Source organism: Lampetra fluviatilis, chromosome 59 (assembly GCF_964198595.1).
Source record: "Lampetra fluviatilis chromosome 59, kcLamFluv1.1, whole genome shotgun sequence".
In the NCBI taxonomy this organism is placed as follows: domain Eukaryota; kingdom Metazoa; phylum Chordata; class Hyperoartia; order Petromyzontiformes; family Petromyzontidae; genus Lampetra; species Lampetra fluviatilis.
The window spans coordinates 6,551,070-6,574,246 of NC_136333.1; the positions used below are offsets into that span (position 1 = coordinate 6,551,070).

Here is a 23,177-nt window from a genome sequence, read left to right on the forward strand (position 1 = left end):
CTGGCCCGACCGATTCTCTTTTCTCGAGACTATATCCACATTCCTGTATGTATTACACTGATGCGCACATCACACCGCTTGCTGCTGTACTGCGTCTCGAGATTCATTTATATTTGGACCCTCTATGAAACACAAACTGTGGAGATGCCTTCATCTAGCAGTGGACCGATCATCATCGTCATCATCATCATCTGCCACTATCAATCCTCTGACGGACGAAGGCTTCACACTCCCCAGTCCGCCACCATCTATCACGGTCCTGCAATGTAATCCGCGTAGCGCCTGCACACGAGTTGATATCATCGTTTCATCTGCTCCGGCGGGTCACCCCTCTCGGGACACGTTCCATTCCTGGTCTGCCACTGTCTCGGGTGTGGACCAATCAACTTCAAGGACAGTGCATATATTATCAGTTATGTTTTTTGTTTGCATTATGGCTGCAGGTAGTGTGGTCTATGCAAACATGACTCCTTGTAAAAAAAAAGGTGTCAGTTTTGTTGCCAGATAGAAGGGTAAAAAAACAATTATCATATTTTTTACTGGCAAATGAGGTTCCAATGGTGTAAATAATTATATGTTTTCATATCGCCTGTGCAAATTGATGGAGGTGCTTCACTTATTAAAAGGAGTATGCCTAACAATACAAATGCATACATTTTTATGAATAAAGTCAGACATTCATCTTCATGCAGCACATGATAGGAACCTCGCTTGCAACGATGAGACACCGCCACGAAATCAACATCATCCGTGGTGAAGCGAGCACTTAAACGTCAAAATCAATGGCAACGTGTGCCCAATCTCTCCAGATCTCAGAAGCCAAGAAAGACTTTCGGATGGAAAGTATTTTGGATTGGTAACCACACGTCCTACTTAGTGAGCAGTGCAGCAAAATCCACTGCCGTAATGTACATCGATCTATGCCTCTGCGACTCTACTCCACTCCTTCGCCAACCGATGCCGGCCAGCATGGTGAATTACGGTCAATTGACCCGCCACGACCTTAAAACGGCACGGGGGAGGACGTCTTCATCCGCAAAAAATTAACCCGTAAAAACAAAGTTTTTCACTATAAATCCTTTATATGCGTGGCGGCTAGAGTCCTCTCGTCCTCTGGCTTGAGATGGCTGCCACCTATGGGTCAGATGATTGCCTGCCACCATTAAGCAATTGGTAATAAAATATTTTTAAAAAATTCCTAAAAAGTGTAAAGTTATGGAAAAAAATTTTCACGAAAATAAATTGTCACGCACAACGAGTCTGTGTGCAAAATGTCAGCTCGATTGGATCACGGCAAGTGGGTTAAAAAACGACCGAAAGATTTGCACGGTCGTAAGCGCGCAAGCAAGCAAGTGAACTTAATATGAAGAATTTAAAAATTGAGCGACAACGCAGATTGTACGAGTACAGCAAAAAGCCCTCTTTGAATTCGCGGATTTTACGAGCGAAATCAAGATTTCTTCGCGACTTCAAATTTGTACGCCGGTTTAAAGTTCCGCGCCCCTTTTCCTTCGACTGCTCGCGATTCGGAAACGTCGCATCGTGGCAGATGGGTGCTTGTGCTTGTGCGGTCCAGTAGTGGATTGTAGCCCGTGTACGCACCCAAGCAATTGTTCTCAGTTGTGATGAAGCTTTTTGCCGTTGGAAGTGCTCGCTGTCTTTGGTGCTATTTTTGTCTGTTTTATTTTGATCATGGGGTCTAAGCGTCGAGTGAGAGGAGGAAGTGAGAGTAAAAGTCAAAAAAAGGGATGACTTTAGCGCAAGATAAATAAAAAAATACTTCCACATTTACTGTATTTATTTAGGTTTTTATTTCCTTTATTCAATTTTGTTTCATTATTGTGTTTTTATCTATTTCTATCACTGTACAATTGACTCAAGTTAAAGCCTGTTCTTTGTGTGTACAGTACAGAATTCATGTTACGAACCATTTTAATTTTCTCACTTATGTTCAGTGGGACACGGAAACCCAAACTAACCCCCCCATTTCAACCATAAAAACAAAATATTCACATTCGCGAATTTTTTCAAGATCAAAACCCTCGCCGATGTCGAGGCCTTACCATATATATTGCGTGTACGCAGATTTTTGTTCGTTTTATCCGACGGGTTTGTCAACGCTGGCCTAATGTAGTGGCACGTACAGCCCCTTTCGTCAATTCACTGTTCGACGAGGGCTTCGCGATGATGTGTGGAACTATTTCATCAAACGTCATCACTGCTGGTCGAAGGGGTTTGTCAAAGCATTTCTGGAGTACAATTCAGCATATGCAAGACACCTATGACCGCAATAAATACTTGCGTCAGAGCCCTAGTTGCCGAAAAGAATGATGAAATGAATGTTAACATATTGGGTAACTGCCTCCCTTAAAGTCTAAACAAAACGTATCCATGCAACCGGGGACATGTTACTGTCTCCATAAAAGACACGTGCATATACACACACACATACATTAATAATTCGTAATAATTTACAGTCGTTTATCAACCCACGACTATGTAAAGAATTATCCCAGGAAGTTACGGTGGTCAGGGTTGTTTGCTCATACATACGCCACGCTGGTCAGCGTGGGTTGATAGGTAAACATGGGGTGCCCAGAACTGGTTCAGGCATGGCTGAGAATCTAACTCGAGTCACTGGTTTCACAACGCTGTATGCTAACCACTGTCCCGTCACTCCCCCCACCAAAAACAATTATACGAAGATGTATTTCTACTGCCATGACCAACTGATGTGTGTTGAACGTCTTTCGCACCGTAAGTAATCGGAAGTGCGGGGGGGAATAAAAACAAACTCATTACAAAAAGCAGTTCTAAAGAAATTAGTTTTCAATGTAGATGATTTTAAAGTGCATCGTAGCTCCCAATAGCCTTCCTAATATCGGAAAAGAAGAGAGTTCCAGACGGCCGCAGAAGCGCATCTGAAAGCGCCGCGTGATGCGGTGACCGTTTATGTTTGATGGCTGACAAAGTGCTGTTAGTGAGCACCTATTATGATGATTGACGGGCATGGCCTGTGAGAATGAGATCAGGTCGGCATCAAATTCAGCAGTTGAGGCAAGCTCCTTCCATCGCTGCTATACACTGCATGTGCCTGATGATTGGTAAACATGCCCCACGTGCAGTGGAGAACAATAATTTTCAGATAGTTATTGCACACCTGTTAAACCCTTATCAGTGCCTACCATATTAGACCAATTCAGACCTTATTGACCACCCCGTACCCTGACAAATCTGAACGTTCATCCCACAAGTCCCATCACTAGGCAGAAACACAAACAAACAGACACATTTGTTTTGCCCGTATTGAAACAGATGTACGCCGTACGGACCTGAAAACTCAATTTCCCTGTACAAGAATACAGGTGAACCGTATGGGGTTGACAGGCATGAGATCGCGTGCGTGTGCGTTGTGAACAGCACTTGTCCACAACGGCCTACGAAAGGCTACAACGGAGGACCTTTGTCTTTTGTTCCTTTGATCGAGAAAGACGACTCGAATTGATCGCCCCTCTCTACGTCACTTGAGGTGTTTTTTTGGCAGTCATCCGACTTAGTGCAGCATTAATTCTCGATGTGAAGCTTTCGTGACTGCAAGGATTCATATTCTTAGGTTTTTTCGGTAAAGTCACGTAGGTAAAACATTAAAATTAATAAAAGTAAAATAAAATAAAAAATCACGACGTTTCGGAGGCAACACAAGCTTCCGTCTACAGGTGGAACCGTCACAGCCACGACAGCTGTATCAAGTAAATGAGAGATTGCAGGAGCTACCACTCCGTATATATAATGGTTGGAGAGGGGGGGGAAGCGGCAAGTACGGCACACTTTTTATTCATATGGTAAGGTGAGGCTTAAGAGGATGAGCCTTTGTTATGGAGAGGTACGGTTTGTGATTCAACCTGTGACAAGGAGAAAACAACTGAACATGGTAAACCTGTAATAGTTGTCTGTCAAATAAGATTGGCCAAATAAGTGTAGTTATTGCAGCATGCAATGACAATCTGTATTTGAATGGGTGCCTTTATGGCGAAATGTTAACTACCTCGGCCGGGATGCAGGAGGACACACGGGTTCTTTCGATCCCGACCCTGACGACTGTATATTTGAAATTTGCGTGCGTCTTTCTCTCCCTGTGGTCGCCTGGCTTTTTGCTCCTGGATCTCAGGTTTTTCCCCTCCACATTAAGAATCAACATGACGCGTTTAAGAGTATTTAGCTGCTTTAAATTTCCACACGATGAGCCACTTTGTTGAGCTATCATTTGTGGCCAGGTCGCTTCTTAAAAAGAGCTGTAGAGCTCAGTGGGCCTTACCTGGTTAAATGAAAAATAAGTCAGTAAATGAGAAAATAATAATACTCTTAGGTTTTTCGGTAAAGTCACGTAAAAAAGAATAAGTAAATAATACAATTTATAAAAATATTAATAGAAATAAAAATAAAATAATCAATCACGACGTTTCGGAGGCAACACAAGTCTCCATCATCAGCTAAAATTTACTGTATCAAGTGATTTTAGCTGTGACGGTCCCACCTGATGACGGAGACTTGTGTTGCCTCCGAAACGTCGTGATTTATTATTTTATTTTTATTTCTATTATTATTTCTGTACATCTTATTATTTATTTATTATTATTTTCCTTTACCTACGTGACTTTACCGAAAAAAACCTCAGAGTACGAATCCTTGCAGTCACGAAAGCTTCAAATCGAAAATAATAATAGTTAGAAAAGAGGTTATCTGGTAAACATGGAAAGACAAAGCAGTGGGTCATGAGAAACTAGAGTTTGGATTTCCCCAATTTAATAAAATGTATATTCTTAGGTTTTTTCGGTAAAAACCTAAGAATATGAATCCTTGCAGTCACGAAAGCTTCAAATCTAGAATTAATAAAATGTACATGAACACTCCTTTTGTCAATCCACCGCTGGGTGAGGGCCTGCCCATGCCGTGTGGGCTTTAGGGATTCTTTGACCGCACGTCACCATGCTGGTCAACGCGGGTTGGTGAAGGCAGGAAACATAACCGCAGAAGCATAGAAGTAGTAAAGAACAATTGATGTTACTGCACTGCCCAGCATGTTTATAACGGGTTGCCACCCAGATAAATACAATACAGCGCCGCTTATCCAACCATCACATATCTGCCCTGGCGAAGAAACCTTCACCCAGTGCAGTATTTAGAAACGCTATGACTGTCATTTTACATTGCTTCTAGATTTGAAGCTTTCGTGACTGCAATGATTCATATTCGTAGGTTTTTTCGGTAAAGTCACGTAGGTAAAACATCAAAATTAATGAAAATTAAATAAAACAAAAATCACGACGTTTCGGAGGCAACACAAGTCTCCGTCATCAGGTGGGACCGTCACAGCCGAATTAGCTGCATCAAGTGAGGCAATGATTCAAGATGTAATCCCTTATAAGCAAGTTGAAGGGGGGGAGGAGAGGGGGGGGGCTCATCAGAATGTGGTAGCCAATGAATGTAACGTATCGGGAGGGAGGGGGGCGGGGCTGTCTTTGAGCCCCGCCCCCCTCCCTCCCGATACGTTCCATTCATTTTTGTTCTATTTTATTTTCATTAATTTTGATGTTTTACCTACGTGACTTTACCGAAAAAAACCTAAGAATATTTTACATTGCTGTTAACATATCCAAACTTTTCACATATATTTCACCTATACGAGATGAATAACACTGGTCAACACACTTTTTCTGGCATCAGGTATTCCATCGGTGTTAAGGTAAGTTTGGGGTGCTGATTCCAAATCTGGCATCAGTTTTTGTCTATCACATCAGGTTTTTGAGATATCAAATATTGCATTTTCAATAAAAACTGCAAAAGAAAAATATTAAATAAATATGGATACCTACATAAAATTATATTATAAACACACTATCCTAAAAATACAGCACCATATTTTAACACGAAAGCAGTCCCTGACTCGCAACAACTTGCAATCATAAGTGACAGAGTTAATTTCGGGTAAAATCAATAAAAATAGAGTATGCCGTTAGCATAAAAATGAGATGTGATGAGAGCAAATCTGAGATCAGATTTGGAATCAGCACCCTGAAATTAGTCTAAAACAGCTGCAAAAGTCCAGGCCAGAAAAAAAATAATTTGTTGACCAGTGTAATATAATAATTACTTAATTACACAGGAAGCCATAATGTGGAATGTTGTGCTAAGAGCATTATCAATATCGTCACGATATTCTCACAAAAACGTAAGCATTACCGTCTGCACACGTGACAAGGGCTACTAACCGCAGCGATGTGAATCTCAATCGGCTGGAGCAGGCGTGGGAGCCGAGGCAAAACATCAATACCCGCTCAGCTGAAGTGGACTTGTTGAGTAAAATACTGTGATTGCTCCGGACACATTTATTGATGTTTTGTTGTCGGCCTGCCCATATGTTTCAGTGAACGGGGATATTCTCATTAGTTAGAGAGAATGCTGTCACTGTACAACTGAAACAACTAAATCATCATCATCAGCCACCATCTATATACTGCTGGATGACAGCATCCTCACGTCTTTCTACAGTAATCCTTTATATCACACGAATTGTAATTGGTTGATTACAATAGCGCTATCGTTACGGTTAACTCACCTCGCTATCAATCTGGTGACCTGAATTAGGATTTCGGGCCACTGTTAACATTAACGGCGGGTGATGTATGAGCCTGTCCTGAAACCGGTGCTGGTCTCTTCCTACACCCCCTGCCCCCCCCCCCCCTTTGCTTTCACAAACGTGGTGAAGTATACTATGCGAGCCTCATTTGCCAGTAAAAATATGATAATTGGTTTTTTACCCTTTTATCTGGCAACAAAACTGACACCTTTTTACAAGGAGTCATGTTTGCATAGACCGCAATACCTGCAGTCATAATACAAACAAAAGACATAACTCTGATAATGTGCACTGTCCTTGAAGTTGATTGGTCCACACCCGAGACAGCTTTCCTTAGAGCCTAGTCTCACATGGATTGGAGGAAAGCTGTCTCGGGTGTGGACCAATCAACTTCAAGGACAGTGCACATTATCAGAGTTATGTCTTTTGTTTGTATTATGACTGCAGGTTTTGCGGTCTATGCAAACATGACTCCTTGTAAAAAGGTGTCAGTTTTGTTGCCAGATAAAAAGGTAAAAAACCAATTATCGTGGTGAAATATAGTTAAACAACCCCCATAACTTGACGGAGCAAGGAGAGGGGGGCTTTCATCAAGCGGTGGATTGACAGAGGGCGAGATAATATTATTTATCTTTAAATGTATGCGTATATAAAGTACTTGTATTGGGGCAACAAAATGTAGAAGTTTAGTGGTAGTCCTAGTCTGTGAATTTCATTGCGTAATTTTCTTAGTCTAGTCCAGGGGTCGGCAACCTACGGCTCCGGAGCCGCATGCGGCTCTTTACGGGCTGCTTCTTGACGATATGTACGTATGTACAGTATGTACTCAGATGCATTGTGGCTCTTGAAATACTGAATTTTGTACCGAATTGGAAAGAAATGGCTCTTCTTGTTATTTTGGTTGCCGACCCCTGGTCTAGTCGATAACAAGTCAACATGTAATCAAATACTGTTAGTTATAACAAAAAATGTGGGATGATAAGGGCAAAATGTATTGAGCGAAGTCAACCAATCTTTTTATATTCACATACGCAGAGCCAATTTAACCGTGTGGTTTTCCTCTGTATATACTGCAGCCTCGAAAAACATGACTATGGTATCTTAAATTTAGATTTAAAGCTTTCGTGACTGCAGGGATTCATATTCTTGGTTCTTTCAGTAAAATCACATAGAAGGGAAATAATACAAATACAACTATTTTTACCGAAATAACCAAGAATATGGTATCTTAGTGCACGTCTTCATCAAACTCGTAAGCTTCGTCATGTCAGTAATGGTCTGGATAAAAAAGTAATGATTCTAGTAATCACGACTTTCATTAAACAAGTCCTTTACTAAAATAAACCGCATCATTGGCCAACGTTTTCATCATGAATTGTCATTTTCTTCCAGCAAATTAACATGAATCTAGATCTACCCCTGGCCCTTTTCCCTCGCCGCCGAAGTGGACTCGTCTTAAAAAAAAAATAACACATGGCGTGTGTTGTGTGCACATCGGCACTTGGCAAATAAAGGCGGCTGGGGGTGTGGTTACCTGCCAAAACCACCCACTCGCATGCAATACCTGGAATTGCTTATTCACATAATTTTCTTCGTAATGGTCCCATTTGACGGAACTGGAAATCTGTCCATATTTTGTATTAGGGGCCGTACACAAATGACGTCACGCGATTTTGGACGATTTTTGACCCCCCCCGACCTCGTCACACGGCGTCACAAAAAGTCAGACCCCCCCTCAAATATGACGTCACAAAGCTCTGCCCCCTCCCCCCCCCCCAAAAAAAAATAAAACATGCTTCAAATCGCTTTAAACTATTGTCATTGTAGTGCGTATTAATGTGGCGCTGCACTCTGATGTTGTAGGAGAAAACATGTATTAAAAAGTCTATTTAATTAAGTAGAACGTGTTGTCTATATTTATTTAAAGTTGCGCATTTTGATGTGACGTCACATTTCTCAACCCCCCCCCCCCCTCGTCACACATCGTCACAAATGTCTGACCCCCCCCCCCCTCCCCAGGTGCGTGACGTCCTTTATGGACAGCCCCTTATACGGCTGAAGAAAATTTACCTTTGGTTACAATTAGATCCAGTGTTAGACGGAACATCACTGATTGTGTGCGATTCAGAAGTGTAGTGGTGGCGCAAGTGATGAACGGGCTTCCCTATGAACACAATGATCACAATGAGTTCGATTCCTCGGCACAGCTAACATCATTGGTGAATTATACCTCAACCAATTCCCTTCAGTAACCCGCACTGACCAGCGTGGTGAAGTATGGCTGAACAACCCCCTTAACTGACACGCCCTTTGGAAGTCTACATGGAGCAGTGGATTGACAAAGGGCTATACATATTATTTTGGTTTTATGCGATTCAAGCCAATCAGACGACAAATCAGAGAAAATAGTTTTCGCATGATTCACGCACCCTCTTCAAGAGCAGAGTTGTAACGGGATGCCCATCATAAATACAGTAGGTCAAATGTCACGTCTGAGAATTCCTTGCAACTACAGATAGCAACAACAACAACCGCCATTCGTCACTAAGTGGCGGTGACGTCACCACGACGCTTGTGCCAGGCCATGTGCATCTTGAGGCCACGTGAAGTGTCGAACGCCCACTGGCAGGAGGTCACGGGGCAGACCCAGCAGGTGCCACGGGTCGACTGACCGAGATAACCGAGATGACTGGCTGATGCACCACCTGTACCCCCGACTGTACCAACTTGCATATATATACGCACACGACATTTGTACAAGGTGCCCATGAAGGTATTTACATTTTTAAAGCATTACAATTTTCATCTTCTTGGTTCTTTCGGTAACGTCACGTAGAAGGGAAATAATAAATAATTCCCACGACGTTTCGGCCACGCGTCTGAAATGCTGTCTCCCCGACAGACCTGGTCTTCACCTGAGGACGGCTGCTTGCGTTGTAGCCGAAACGTCGTGAGAATTGTATTTCATGAGGTTTTATTTTTATTATTTCCCTTCTACGTGACTTTACCGAAAGAACCAATAAGATGAATCCCTGCAGTCACGAAAGCTTTAAATCGAAATTTAACATTACAATTTTGTCGAGGTTGACAAAATTGTATCGTACGGGTCTCTCATCCATCCAAGTGGTCCACCAATATATCTGTTTACAAGCAAATATTCTGATTCTGCCAACACACATCGCATCGAGATGAAAGAGGGGTTCAAGGTGTTCACACACCTTGGGTAGCCACTCCTGCGACACAGCAAACCGGCTCGCATTTCTCAGTCTGCCTAGATGTAGCAACAACAAAAAACTGCAGTGCATTATGATGAAAGTGTCAACACTACCTGCAGATCCCGGTACGAATCGATACCCGCCACCCAAAAAACACACACAGGTGCCAATTCCGCAACCGTCGGTGGGCAAGTGAATGAGCGAGTGAGCTGGGTGGGTTAGCCCTTGCCACCTTTTTGCACAAACCAATCGCAGACATTTCTCAGTCAGCACCAGGTCCATCAAGAACGTGCAGTTCATTGTAATGAAGTTCAACATAACACATTCCTGCGGAGGGAGCTGGTAGGAACGTTGGGTTGCTCGGTCAATGGCCAGGGTCAACGGCGGCGTGGTGTATTCCGCAAATATGCCCGACTGTGAGGGCGGGCACAAGCCGGCGTGAGTAGGTTAAACGTTGAGTTTTATAAGGGCACCACGGGGTGACCAGCCCCTCCCCACCCAGCCCCTCCCCACCCAGCCCCTCCCCACCCAGCCCCTCCCCACCCAGCCCCTCCCCACCCAGCCCCTCCCCACCCAGCCCCTCCCCACCCAGCCCCTCCCCACCCAGCCCCTCCCCACCCAGCCCCTCCCCACCCAGCCCCTCCCCACCCAGCCCCTCCCCACCCAGCCCCTCCCCACCCAGCCCCTCCCCACCCAGCCCCTCCCCACCCAGCCCCTCCCCACCCAGCCCCTCCCCAAAAGATCTTAGTACAATTCAATTCCTGCCACCCAAACACAGTTGCACAAGTCCCAGACGCCCCGGGTCAAAACCCACACAGGTGGTGAACTCTGCACCTTAGCTGCGTTTGTTATGTGTCTGTTGAAGATCACTCCAACATTTTCTGTTTAACAAACAACTCGTGTATATAAAGAATACATTGCCAGCAATTCAGCGCTGCAGTTCAAGGCAACGTTTGGTCAAATAACCACACAGTGTGAAAAAAGCCTTATCCAATCTCGATTTAAAGTTTTCGTGTCTGCAGGGATCCATACTCTTTGGTTCCTTATCCAGTGGTGGAAAAAATAAGTCAAGACGCTAACTCTTTCACAGATCTGTCACTCCATATAAAAAAAAACCCATCATTTTTACACTTCCGGTCAACTGCAAGGCCTTCTGGGAATGAAATATTTCAGCAGAACTGGGTTCAATACAAACCCTGGACAGGTTTTAACATATGTCTCATCAGCAGGACCCGCGTCTTAAAGAGAGAGTCCTTGCCTATATAACATCTGCTCGGTCAACAAGATTGGTTCAAGCAAGCCCGACTGCTGATCACAGTCCTGCCCTGAAATATATTTCTATACACGACTGAACATCGTGTCCATGGTTACCATAATAAACAGATAAGGCTTAGACTGGCCTGCACCTACTTAAATAAAGAACGCTGATCAGTATACAAAACACAAATCGGTCTTCCTTGTAAACGGACACATTGTCTCACAATGCCATCCCACCTGCTTAAATATAGAGTTCGCGATGGTCTACACTGCACTCCGCTCAGGAACCGTCAATAACTGTATCGACAACACAGTAAATACACAGCGGCGGTGGTGAATCGCTCGCTCACCGCCTCTACGAACCTGACAATTGTACCAACTCGCACTGCCCATAGGCCGGTCAAAGTAATGGTCAAACAACCGTCACGATCGACACGGCAAGGGGCGGCCCCTTCATCCCGTCTTGGGACAAACAAAAAAAATACTCGGGCTAAATCTGTGAAAGGAGATCTTTATATATAGCTCATCGTATGCCTCCAGTATGAATATTCCGATTTTGATAAAGGGCTGAAAAATCAAGTCACGCTGGTCAGATTATGAAAAATAAGAATAGGGTTGTATCCTTTCTGGCAAACACCAAATATTATACACATCGATACTGGCAAAAAAAAAGGTCCCCTGAAATACTGTACAGACTGCTATGTATAACATTTGTGTGTTATAGCCAGGGCTTAATGCGTCACTTAAAACATTACGGCGAGGGATGGCTCTCAATCTTTTTGTATGTTTATATGCTTTATGTTAACATGCTGTATGTTTATATGCTGAACGTCTTTCGCACCGTACTGAGCCAACCGTGCGAATCAGAGGTGTGCTGGGAGGGGGGACAATTTAGACCACCTGTAATATTACACGACAACAGCTCTCTTAACTATAAATACACAATTGTAACACTATATACACACACACAACTATAAACCAGGACACTTCCAATGGCTCAAATCTTCTCCCGTTTCAGGGGCAATGTCCCCCGCTGGCTCCAGCTGGTTGAACGTAACACGGCGCGATGCGCGCCGACCATGTCCCTGCGCCGACGGACGAGACTGGCAACGCAAACGGCAGGCGAGACGAGGCCGCGTCCGAGAGGCGAGGGTACCGCCGAAGGAGAGACGGAGCCGAGAAATCGGCTCGCGCGACATAGTAGGGAGGGCTTTCAGCCAGCGGCGAATAGGCAACGGCAAAAACACACGCACACACCTGGGTGGAACACTCAGTTCCTACCACGCTGCAATTGATATAATTCAAGGGTTGAAATGATGATCCAGTAATCACCAATTCACTCCCTCACCAGTGGTGAGTTGCTTCCCGACCACTGTTTGTATCGCTCCTCGCGTAATTACTGTCGTTCCCACCCTTGTTGAGGACTTGGTGGACTTTGTATTTTCATAACTGGGTTCAAACACCAAACACTGCAGGACAAAACACACTCACACTCTCACCCACCCACTCACCACACGAAAACTCACTCACCCACCACACTGCAGGATAAAACACTCACTCACCCACTCACCACACTGCTGAACAAAAACTCACTCACCCACCACACTGCAGGACAAAATACTCACTCACCACACTGCTGAACAAAAACTCACTCACTCACCACACTGCAGGATGAAACACTCACTCACCCACTCACCACACTGCTGAACAAAAACTCACTCACCCACCACACTGCAGTACAAAACACTCACTCACCACACTGCTGAACAAAAACTCACCCACTCACCACACTGCAGGATAAAACACTCACCACACTGCTGAACAAAAACTCACTCACCCACCACACTGCAGGATAAAACACTCACTCACCCACTCACCACACTGCTGAACAAAAACTCACTCACTCACCACACTGCAGGACAAAACACTCACCACACTGCTGAACAAAAACTCACTCACTCACCACACTGCAGGATGAAACACACTCACACTCTCACCCACCCACTCACCACACAAAACTCACTCACCCACCACACTGCAGGATAAAACACTCACTCACTCACCACACTCCTGAACAAAAACTCACTCACTCACCACACTGCAGGATGAAACACTCACCCACCCACTCACCACACTCCTGAACAAAAACTCACTCACCCACCACACTGCAGGATAAAACACTCACTCACCCACTCACCACACTGCTGAACATAAACTCACTCACCCACCACACTGTAGGATAAAACACTCACTCACCACACTGCTGAACAAAAACTCACTCAATCACTCACCACACTGCAGGATGAAACACTCACTCACCCACTCACCACACTGCTGAACAAAAACTCACCCACCCACCACACTGCTGAACAGAAACTCACTCACCCACCACACTGCAGGATGAAACACTCACTCACCCACTCACCACACTGCAGGTCACACCAATAATCTCTCTGCTGTTTCCCGATCACCTGCGGACTTGGTGAACCTGACAGACTATTTATTTTGTCTTTTCATAACTGGGTTCAAACACCACACCACACTACAAAACACTCACTCGCTCACCCACCGACACTGCTGAACAAAACACACACCCACACACTCACCAGTTTAACACGTAGGATTTCAAGAAGACCAATATCCGTAAGGTGTTTTTTGGGTTAGATTGCGTAACCGTGTTGTTAAACCCCCCACCACAGCAAATTATTGAGGATTGTCACGTGAACAAAACATGCCAATTCGTTACTAGTACAGCACACTGGTGTGTTGGAGAGTAAATCCACAACATTAACAAACTAGTAAACACCGGTGTACGAATTGGCAAGTTTTGTTTACGTAAGAAACCTTACTAGTTGGCTGTGTCGGGTGGTGGCGGATTTAAAGACACATTTATATATTCACGCGATCTAACCCAAACAAAAACCTCTGTTACCCACTCACGACACTGCAGGTCCATAACAACTCATCTTTCTTCTTCCTCCTCCTCCTCCATAGCACTACTCAACTTTGGAATTCCCCTCCCATGATCTATTTTCCCACGCTCTTATAATAACTATGGCTCAATTCGAGAAACGCGTTCACGCTCATGTCTATTTACAACTTTCAGAGTGCAGTTTGTTTCGCCTGCCCCCCCCTCCTTGACCAAGTGTTTAAAAGAAAGCAAAGAAGAGTTCGTAACTTAAACACACGCTATCCATGTTTTTCAAGAAATTAAGATTTTACATAATCCCTGCCCGAATTGGCCCTGACCTAGTTAAGAAGCACGGCTGTGATGTCGAAAGCTATACATAAATCAGTACATGCTATAAATACATCAGATTTCCATCCCAATTGGCTCTCACCCGATGAAATGACACTGCAAAGTATTCCCTACTGTATGTAAATGAGCGCACTTAACCAATGCACCTATGAATTAAAAATTATAGACTTTCTCAATTGCAACCCGCTTGCTTCAACAAAAGTGTGCTTTCAAGTCATTGAGGACACTCTTACAGATCGGCACGTCTCAATTTGCTTTCAACTGGTACACACGCGGCATTAAAATATTGTTGAACATGAGCAAACCCACCATTGTTTTTGACCATACTTCTCCAGGCCGGTCAGTAGTGTGGGGTTGATGAAGGGGAGGCCCACGATTGGCCTCAGACATCGCATGCCAACGATCTGATCATATTGCCCTGATCATACCCTGGTCATTGCCGGTTGATCAGTGTGGGTTGGTTGCAGAGGTCGCAAACGGGTTTTGATTCCTTACCCGTACCCAGCCGCACCAGGGTCGCAAATGGTTACCCATACCCGGCCGGGTACGGGTAGCCGGGTATCGGGTAGGGTACGGGTATCGGGTACCCGGTTGCGACCTCTGGTTGGTTGAGGTCAGGGGTCGGCAACCCACGGCTCCAGAGCTGCAAGCGGCTCTATAAGTGACCGTTTCATCACGATATTTATGACGGAACCACCACCACCACCGTCTCGTATTCACCACACAGTGCATTGCGGCACTTTGAAATATTGAAGGGGGGATTTTTTTTTTACCAATTTCGAAAAAAATTAGCTCCTCTTGTTACTTCACTTTGCCAACCCCTGATTTAGGTGATGAGCATACACCCTGGAGCATCGAAGTGCAGTACAACAGTTGAGTTTGCGGCACTGCTCTGCTTAAAATGTACAGTAGTGTGTCCGTACTTCCGCTGTTAAGAGAGTCACCGTGTCAATTGTCACCCACCTTGTTGTTAAATAACGGACATGAATACACTGCACATTACTGCATCGTTTATAAATTCAGTATACTTCATAACCGCCATCGCTTCTACGCGACTCCCTTTTTAAATTGGTAAAATAAAGTTCAAACGTTTATGCTACTTATTTGATGTTATAAATCCATCACAGTTAATTCCCGATCAGCCATAATCAATCCACAGCTGATTGAAGGCCTCCGAAAGGCTTGCTTTAGCAACAATCCATCTAGCATGGCACCAGCACACAAAATTATTTCATCACTAATCTCTGTCGTGGACTCAACTACTAGATATTTTTATCTTAGCAGGTAAAGGAGCACGGAGCTACATTGCTCTTTTTCAGAAGCAACCTGGCCACAAGTAACAGCTCAATGAAGTGGCTTATCTCGTGGAAATTTATAGCAGCCAAATAGTCTTAAACGCACGTGGATTCCAAATGTGGAGGGCAAAGTCAGAGGACCCGGAGAAAAATCCACTCCACCACGGGGAGAGACACGCAAACTCCAAATCTACAGCAGGCGTCAGGGGTAGGGATCGAACCAATGACCTCCTGTATACCAGGCGAGGTAATCAACATCTCGCCACCGCGGCGAGAAAATCTTTTCAGCGGTGTTTCTCCCTCCTCCGGCTGTAATTCCATCGTTAATCTCGACCACCCGTATAAAATCCCTTCCAGAGACGAGTCCTGTCCAAGCCCAATTTACCTTTCTTCAAAGTCAATATCATCTCTCTCACCTCTCGTGCATGTTCTCCAATCTATGTGGCCCGTACGGAGCAGGAACCGTGGACGCAAAGGAAATTGAACAAAAGCTGAATTAGCACACAAAGACGCATTGCGAAAATGCACGGCTGTTAACTGCCACCAAGACGGAATTGGCTAAACAAAGAACGAAATTTCACTTAGCAATTTAACGTTTTAACACACATCCTGAATGTCCTCCCTCATTATTTGGCAACGTACAGGACGCAAATGCACTGTTCTCTGCGATTATGTACAATCCAATCGTCACAACTCCACCCACCCACACACCACCCCCCCTTGCCAAAGGTTCAATAAAGGACACTGACGCACTGTAAATCAGTAACGTTACAAACTTCCATTGCTAAGTGGTTAAATAAAGTACAATGATCGAGGTGCATTGTGCCGTCCATATATAATGTTACATATACTCCATTACTAAATGGTGAAATCATCTTAATACACTACTACACTATGGCTCTGTGCAATCCAATAGTTGCGTATCGTCTTGCTAAATGGTTAAATAAAGGGCACTTTACAAACCGCTGTTTGTGCACTCTGCCACACTGTATGCAATGTATAAGCCATTGCTGTTGCATACCAACCCTTGCTAAACGGTTAAATATTGTAAAGGAATTCATCTTCTTGGTTCTTTCGGTCAAGTCACGTAGAAGGGAAATAATAAAAAAACATAATATAATACAATTCTCACGACGTTTCGGCCACAACGCAAGCAGCCGTCCTCAGGTGAAGAACAGGTCTGTCGGAAAGACAGCGTTTGAATGGCCGAAACGTTGTGAGAATTGTATTTTATTATGTTTAATTTTTTTTTATTATTTCCCTTCTAGGTGACTTTACCGAAAGAACCAAGAAGATGAATCCCTGCAGTCACGAAAGCTTTAAATCGAAATTGTGAAGGAAATTACTACACTCTAACTACGCTACGCATACAAACAGCTTTAACATCTTACACGCGCAACCTACAACCACAATGGTGAAAAAGCCATCAAAGGCCATGTTCAATCTGCTGCTGGATGAAGACCTCCCCTCCACACCCCCAAGGCGCTGGCCACCTTTCGGGATTCTGATCATCCTGAGATGTTTCAGAGTAATTTGGCTGCTGCTATAAATTTCCACACACAATAAGCCACTTTTCGTTGGGCTATCATTTGCGGCAAGGTCGCTTCTGAAAAAGAAGCCAATAAGCTCAGTGAGGCCCTTACCTGGAAAAATATTTTTTTTAAATGTGTATTTGTATTGATTTCACTTTTCTATACCCTGCACTCCATTCGTGTCTTCGTATTGTTTTGTTCATGGGTGGAAAAAACCCGATTTTTCCAGCGGCAGGCACCGGGTTTTTTCTTTAATACAATTAAACCCGATTTCGGGGAATTAAAACCTGGTTTAATGAATACGAAACGCTGATCCAAGGCTTAGGCTGCTTCCTCGTCGGTGCTGCTATGGTACTCGGGGGGGCCGTCGGGCACGGGGTAGTCGTAGAATGCGGCGGGCAGGTTGGTCTTGATGAACACGAGCTTCTCCTCCACAATCGTGGGCGCCAGTGAGTTCCTGAGCTTGGAATGGATGAAGCCCATCGTTGAGAAGTGCGGTTCTGCAATTAGAACCAATTAAACCGGATTTCTCCCAATCTCAGATGATCGGGTTTAATATAAGAAGACAATTAAACCCGATTGTAAAAAACCCGACTGTGCCACCCTTGGTTTTGTTGTTGTTACACTCTGACCCCGTGCCCCTACTGGCAATCTGTGAAAAAGAGCTTATTAGCTCATCGGATTCCTCCAATAGAAATATTTCTCATTCTGAAGCAATGGATCAGCCTGGCATCGCAGCCGTACACGAGAAGATTCCACGGTTCCATCTCCTCTCGGACACTCGCTCTCAATCGTCTTCCCACCCAGTCAAGGGGACTCGTCTGACAGAACCCAGTCCTGTTACTTGATCAAGCATGTACACGTCTTCTTGGTTCTTTCGGTAAAGTCTCGTAGAAGGGAAATAACAAAATAATAAAAATAAAACATAATAAAATAATTCTCACGACGTTTCGGCCACAACGCAAGCAGCCATCCTCAGGTGAATAGGTCTGTCGGAAAGACAGTGTCGGAAAGACAGTGTCTGAATGAAAGACAGTGTCTGAATGAAAGACAGTGTCTGAATGAGACACTGTCTTTCCGACAGACCTGTTCTTCACCTGAGGACGGCTGCTTGCGTTGTGGCCGAAACGTCGTGAGAATTGTATTTTATTATGTTTTATTTGTATTATTTTATTATTTCCCTTCTACGTGACTTTACCGAAAGAACGAAGAAGATGAATCCCTGCAGTCACGAAAGCTTTAAATCGAAATTTAAGCACGTACGTGTTTGCTGCACCTGAACCAGACGAATGTTGGGTTGTGGATTCAAGTGGTCAATCGCGTAACCTTCATCCAGCAGTGGATGAATCGCCGCTTGCGAGGACGACGATGGCGACACCCAAGCAGCGGATTGATCAGGACTGGTAATGACGACATCCAAAAGTGGATTGATCATACTCTTAGGTTTTTTCGGTAAAGTCACGTCGGTAAAAAAGAATAATAATAAAATAAAATAATAAATGAAAATAACTAAATTAAATCACTATCCCTAGACATAGCCGATCATATAATGATGATTTAACCAAGTCACTGCTGATAAGACGTATTACCGGAACAAATGAAAGTGCCCAGGCTAGTAAGAAGCAACGTTCTGCTATCTTTGCCCAGCACCCTGTAAATCCATTCGTCGCAAAATGTATTTTTGTTTCTCTTCCTGCGGAAGACCAAAAGGCGCAATATTTGGCCTACTCTTCCACGCTGGTTCCAGCTGCCGCCGGCCGTGGGAGGAGGCGTTATTACACCTCCCAGAACAACACTGCGAGTTTAGTTGTTGCCACTGGCCATTAACACTCCCCCCTCCTGCTGCGTGGTTGTTTTAATTTTTTTCATTTACAGTATTTGGTATCGCCCTGTGAGCCATTCGGCTCTTGAATCGGGTGCAACCACAACAAACAAAAACATGAACAAGAAACATCTTAAATTTCGATTTAAAGCTTTCGTGACTGCAGGGATTCATCTTCTTGGTTCTTTCGGTAAAGTCACGTAGAAGAGAAATAATAAAATAATAAAAATAAAACATAATAAAATAATTCTCACGACGTTTCGGCCACAACGCAAGCAGCCATGCTCAGCAGGTGAAGAACAGGTCTGTCGGGGAGACAGCGTCTGAATGAATTAATTGTCGGGGAGACAGCGAATGAATGAATTCATTCAGACGCTGTCTCCCCGACAGACCTGGTCTTCACCTGAGGACGGCTGCTTGCATTGTGGCCGAAACGTCGTGAGAATTATTTTGTTATAATTTGTGTTATTTTATTATTTCCCTTCTACGTGACTTTACCGAAAGAACCAAGAAGAAGAAACATCTTAAAGTGACTACGCGCAAACATACACAACCATACATAACCCGCACCACCCCCCCAAACATATGAGCACTCCTCCCACGTGTGGTTAACAACAACAATTAATAATGCTGGACCCACGATGGGGGTGCAGGTTTTCTGGATTTGAAGCTTTCGTGACTGCAAGGATTCATACTCTTAGTTTTTTCGGTAAAGTCACGTGGGTAAAAAATGAAATTAAAATTAATAAAAAATAAAATAATAATAAATCACGACGTTTTTCCGGTAAAGTCACGTAGGTAAAAAATGAAATTAAAATGAATAAAAATAAAATAATAATAAATCACGACGTTTCGGAGGCAACACAAGTCTCCGTCATCAGGTGGGACAGTCACAGCCAGATTTGCTGTACCAGGTTTTCATTGGAATGGTGACTGCCAGGTGACGTGGTCTTTTTGGGTCGTGTTTGAATGATATCGGTGGTGAATAAAAACTACAACGACGTTAACGATGGTTGTTGGTGATGCTGTTGATGAGGGTGTTAATGTTGTCGATGTTAATGACTGTAGTAGTGATGTTAAGCCGTGGTGATGGTAATTATTGAGGTGGTAATTATCAAAATCAGAATATTAATTTCTACTGGAGAAATCCGATGAGCTATGAAGCGCTTTTTTCCACAGATGTTCAATTATGACGGTGGTGGTGATGATGTTGTTGTTTGATAATAGTGGTGATGATGATCGTGATGATGACGATGTTGAGGGGTAGTTATTGTGGCAATGGTGATGGATAATAAGGCCAGGAGAACGTGGATAGGATAAGGTAGGACTCGCATGTCCACATGTCAAATGAAACAAAGAATATTTCAAATGTTTACGGGTTGCTTTGCAAGGGTCTCTGACCTTCGGGGGATGATGCGGTGGAGGCATGAGAGATGGTGGTTGGTTGGTGGTGGTGATGATGATAATAGTAGCGGTGGTGATTGTAATTACAGTACCGTATAGCAGCATCATGTTGGAAGATGATGGTGTTGATGATGGTGTTGATGAAGGTGGGCGGTGGTGATGCCAATTATAATGGTGATGACAAATAATTAAAAGTGGTGATGTTGGAAATGACAGATGGTGATGCTGGCAGTGGTGACAATGACAGAGACGCTGATGTTATATAGAGTATGACGATGTTAGGGATCTTCCCGCTGTTTCCCTAAGTTTCCCATGTGTCAGTGTGATGATCATTAATTATGTGGAGGCATGAGAGATGGTGGTTGGTTGGTGGTGGTGATGATGATGATAGTAGCGATGATGGCGATTGTAATTAGAGTACCGTATAGCAGAATCATGTTGGAAGATGATGGTGTTGATGAAGGTGGGCGGTGACGATGGCAATTATAATGGTGATGACAAATAATTAAAAGTGGTGATGTTGGAAATGACAGATGGTGATGCTGGCGGTGGTGGCAATGACAGAGATGAGGATGTTATATAGATTATGACGATGTAAGTTTCCCACGTGCCATTGTGATGATCATTAATTATCATTACTATATTATAAAAGAAAGTTTTTACTGGCTGGTTTCCACATCCATAGGGACGGACGGTCACCAAATGTGGTGCGTGTTTGCTAGTTTTAAATGCTAAACAGTGTTGGGTCAATTTCATGAAGTTAATCACGATTATGGGATGGGTGCTGCCCACTTTCCATCGACATTTCCACGTGATGATGGTGGTGATGATGAATCCACTCAAAGTCTCCCAGTCTCCCCGGAGGCCCTAAGAATTCACATGTGACATCACCCCGATGTTGTCTCTCTCTTAAAACCACCCAATGGTTTCTCATCCATCACGACCACTACACGATCACTATTCACTATTTACCAACCACACCTCACCATCCCACAAAGCACGACAACAAGCATGCTCAAGACGAGGCGTAGATGCCCGCCCCCCCCCGTAGCCTTCAACAACAAGACTGTAGGGAGGGAGTGATGTTAGCGAGTAGCAGCACCTATCAAGGCCGGCACGGCACATCTGATGGGTGGGGGTGGCCAACACCACGCCCGGCCGCCGTTGTCTCCCCAGTGGCGATGGGTTGTTTTTTTACACACCGCACCAGGTTACTCATTTGAGGCCGAGTCGACCTGTGGGAGGCCCAGGACCGGCTCAGATAATCGTCACCAGTCTCATCACCCGGACCACCACCACCATCCTCAACACCCCCACCACGCTCACCATCCCCACCATCATTATCCTCACCACCCTCACCATCATTATCCTCACCACCCTCACCACCCTCACCATCATTATCCTCACCACCCTCACCACCCCCACCACCCCCACCACCCTCACCACCCCCACCACCCCCACCACCCTCACCATCCTCACCATCCCCACCATCCTCACCACCCCCACCATCCTCACCATCCTCACCATCCTCACCACCCCCACCACCCCCACCATCCTCACCCTCACCACCCCCACCATCCTCACCATCACCACCCTCACCATCATTATCCTCACCACCCCCACCATCCTCACCCTCACCACCCCCACTACCCTCACCATCCTCACCACCCCCACCACCCTCAACCATCCTCACCACCCCCACCACCCTCACCCTCACCACCCCCACCACCCCCACCACCCTCACCACCCCCACCATCCTCACCACCCCCACCATCCTCACCACCCCCACCATCCTCACCACCCCCACCATCCTCACCACCCCCACCATCCTCACCACCCCCACCATCCTCACCACCCCCACCACCCCCACCACCCTCACCACCCCCACCACCCTCACCACCCTCACCATCCCCACCATCCTCACCACCCCCACCACCCCCACCATCCTCACCATCCTCACCACCCCCACCACCCTCACCATCACCACCCTCACCATCCCCACCATCATTATCCTCACCACCCCCACCATCCTCACCATCCATACCATCCTCACCATCCTCACCATCCCCACCACCCTCACCATCCTCACCCTCACCACCCCCACCACCCTCACCATCCTCACCACCCCCACCACCCACACCATCCTCACCCTCACCACCCCCACCACCCTCACCATCCTCACCACCCCCACCACCCCCACCACCCTCACCATCCTCACCCTCACCACCCTCACCACCCCCACCACCCCCACCATCCTCACCATCCTCACCGCCAGCAGCAGCAGCAGCACGGGCGGCGTCGCTCAGGGCGAGCTCCACTGCCTCCGCCGCCGCCATTACGACTCAGCCCGGCCTCCTCCTCCTCCTCGTGTCTGCGTCTGTGGGGTGGTGGTTGTCGTCGTTGTTGTTGTCGTGTGGATGGCTGCCGGAGCTTCTTCTTCTTCTGCTTCTTCAGCAGAGAGAGAGACGCGCAACTTGGACCCGTCTTGTCCCCCTCCTCCTCCTTCTCTCCGCGACCACCACCACCAAACCTCCTCCACCCTCCTCCCTCCCTCCGCCGGCCTTTGTCAGACCACCCCGGTCAACCCGCGGCGTCGGTAGGGGCGGTGGTGGTGGCGGTGACAGTCCGTGGTGGTGGTGGTGGTGATGGTGGTGACAGCGGCAGTCCGTAGTGGTAGTGATGGTGGTGGTGGTAACAGCGGCAGTCGGTAGTGGTGGTGGTGATGGTGGTAGTGGTGGTGATGCTGAATTGGTACT

At 45.5% G+C, this 23,177-nt stretch overlaps 1 protein-coding gene across 2 annotated transcripts in view; it reads right to left on the reverse strand.

Annotated features, from left to right (window-relative positions):
• Nucleotides 1-23,101, reverse strand: part of LOC144950849 (phosphatidylinositol 4-phosphate 5-kinase type-1 alpha-like) — a 56,500-nt gene extending 33,399 nt beyond the window's left edge. Inside the window, exon 1 of one of the 2 annotated variants that reach the window (XM_078880983.1) lies at nt 22,691-23,101. In XM_078880983.1, the coding sequence (XP_078737109.1) occupies nt 22,691-22,757 (67 nt within the window). In that variant the 5' untranslated portion in view covers nt 22,758-23,101. Of the gene's footprint in view, nt 1-22,681 lie in introns of both variants that reach the window. The other variant, XM_078880982.1, reaches the window with a different exon arrangement.
• Nucleotides 23,102-23,177: the final 76 nt, after the last annotated feature.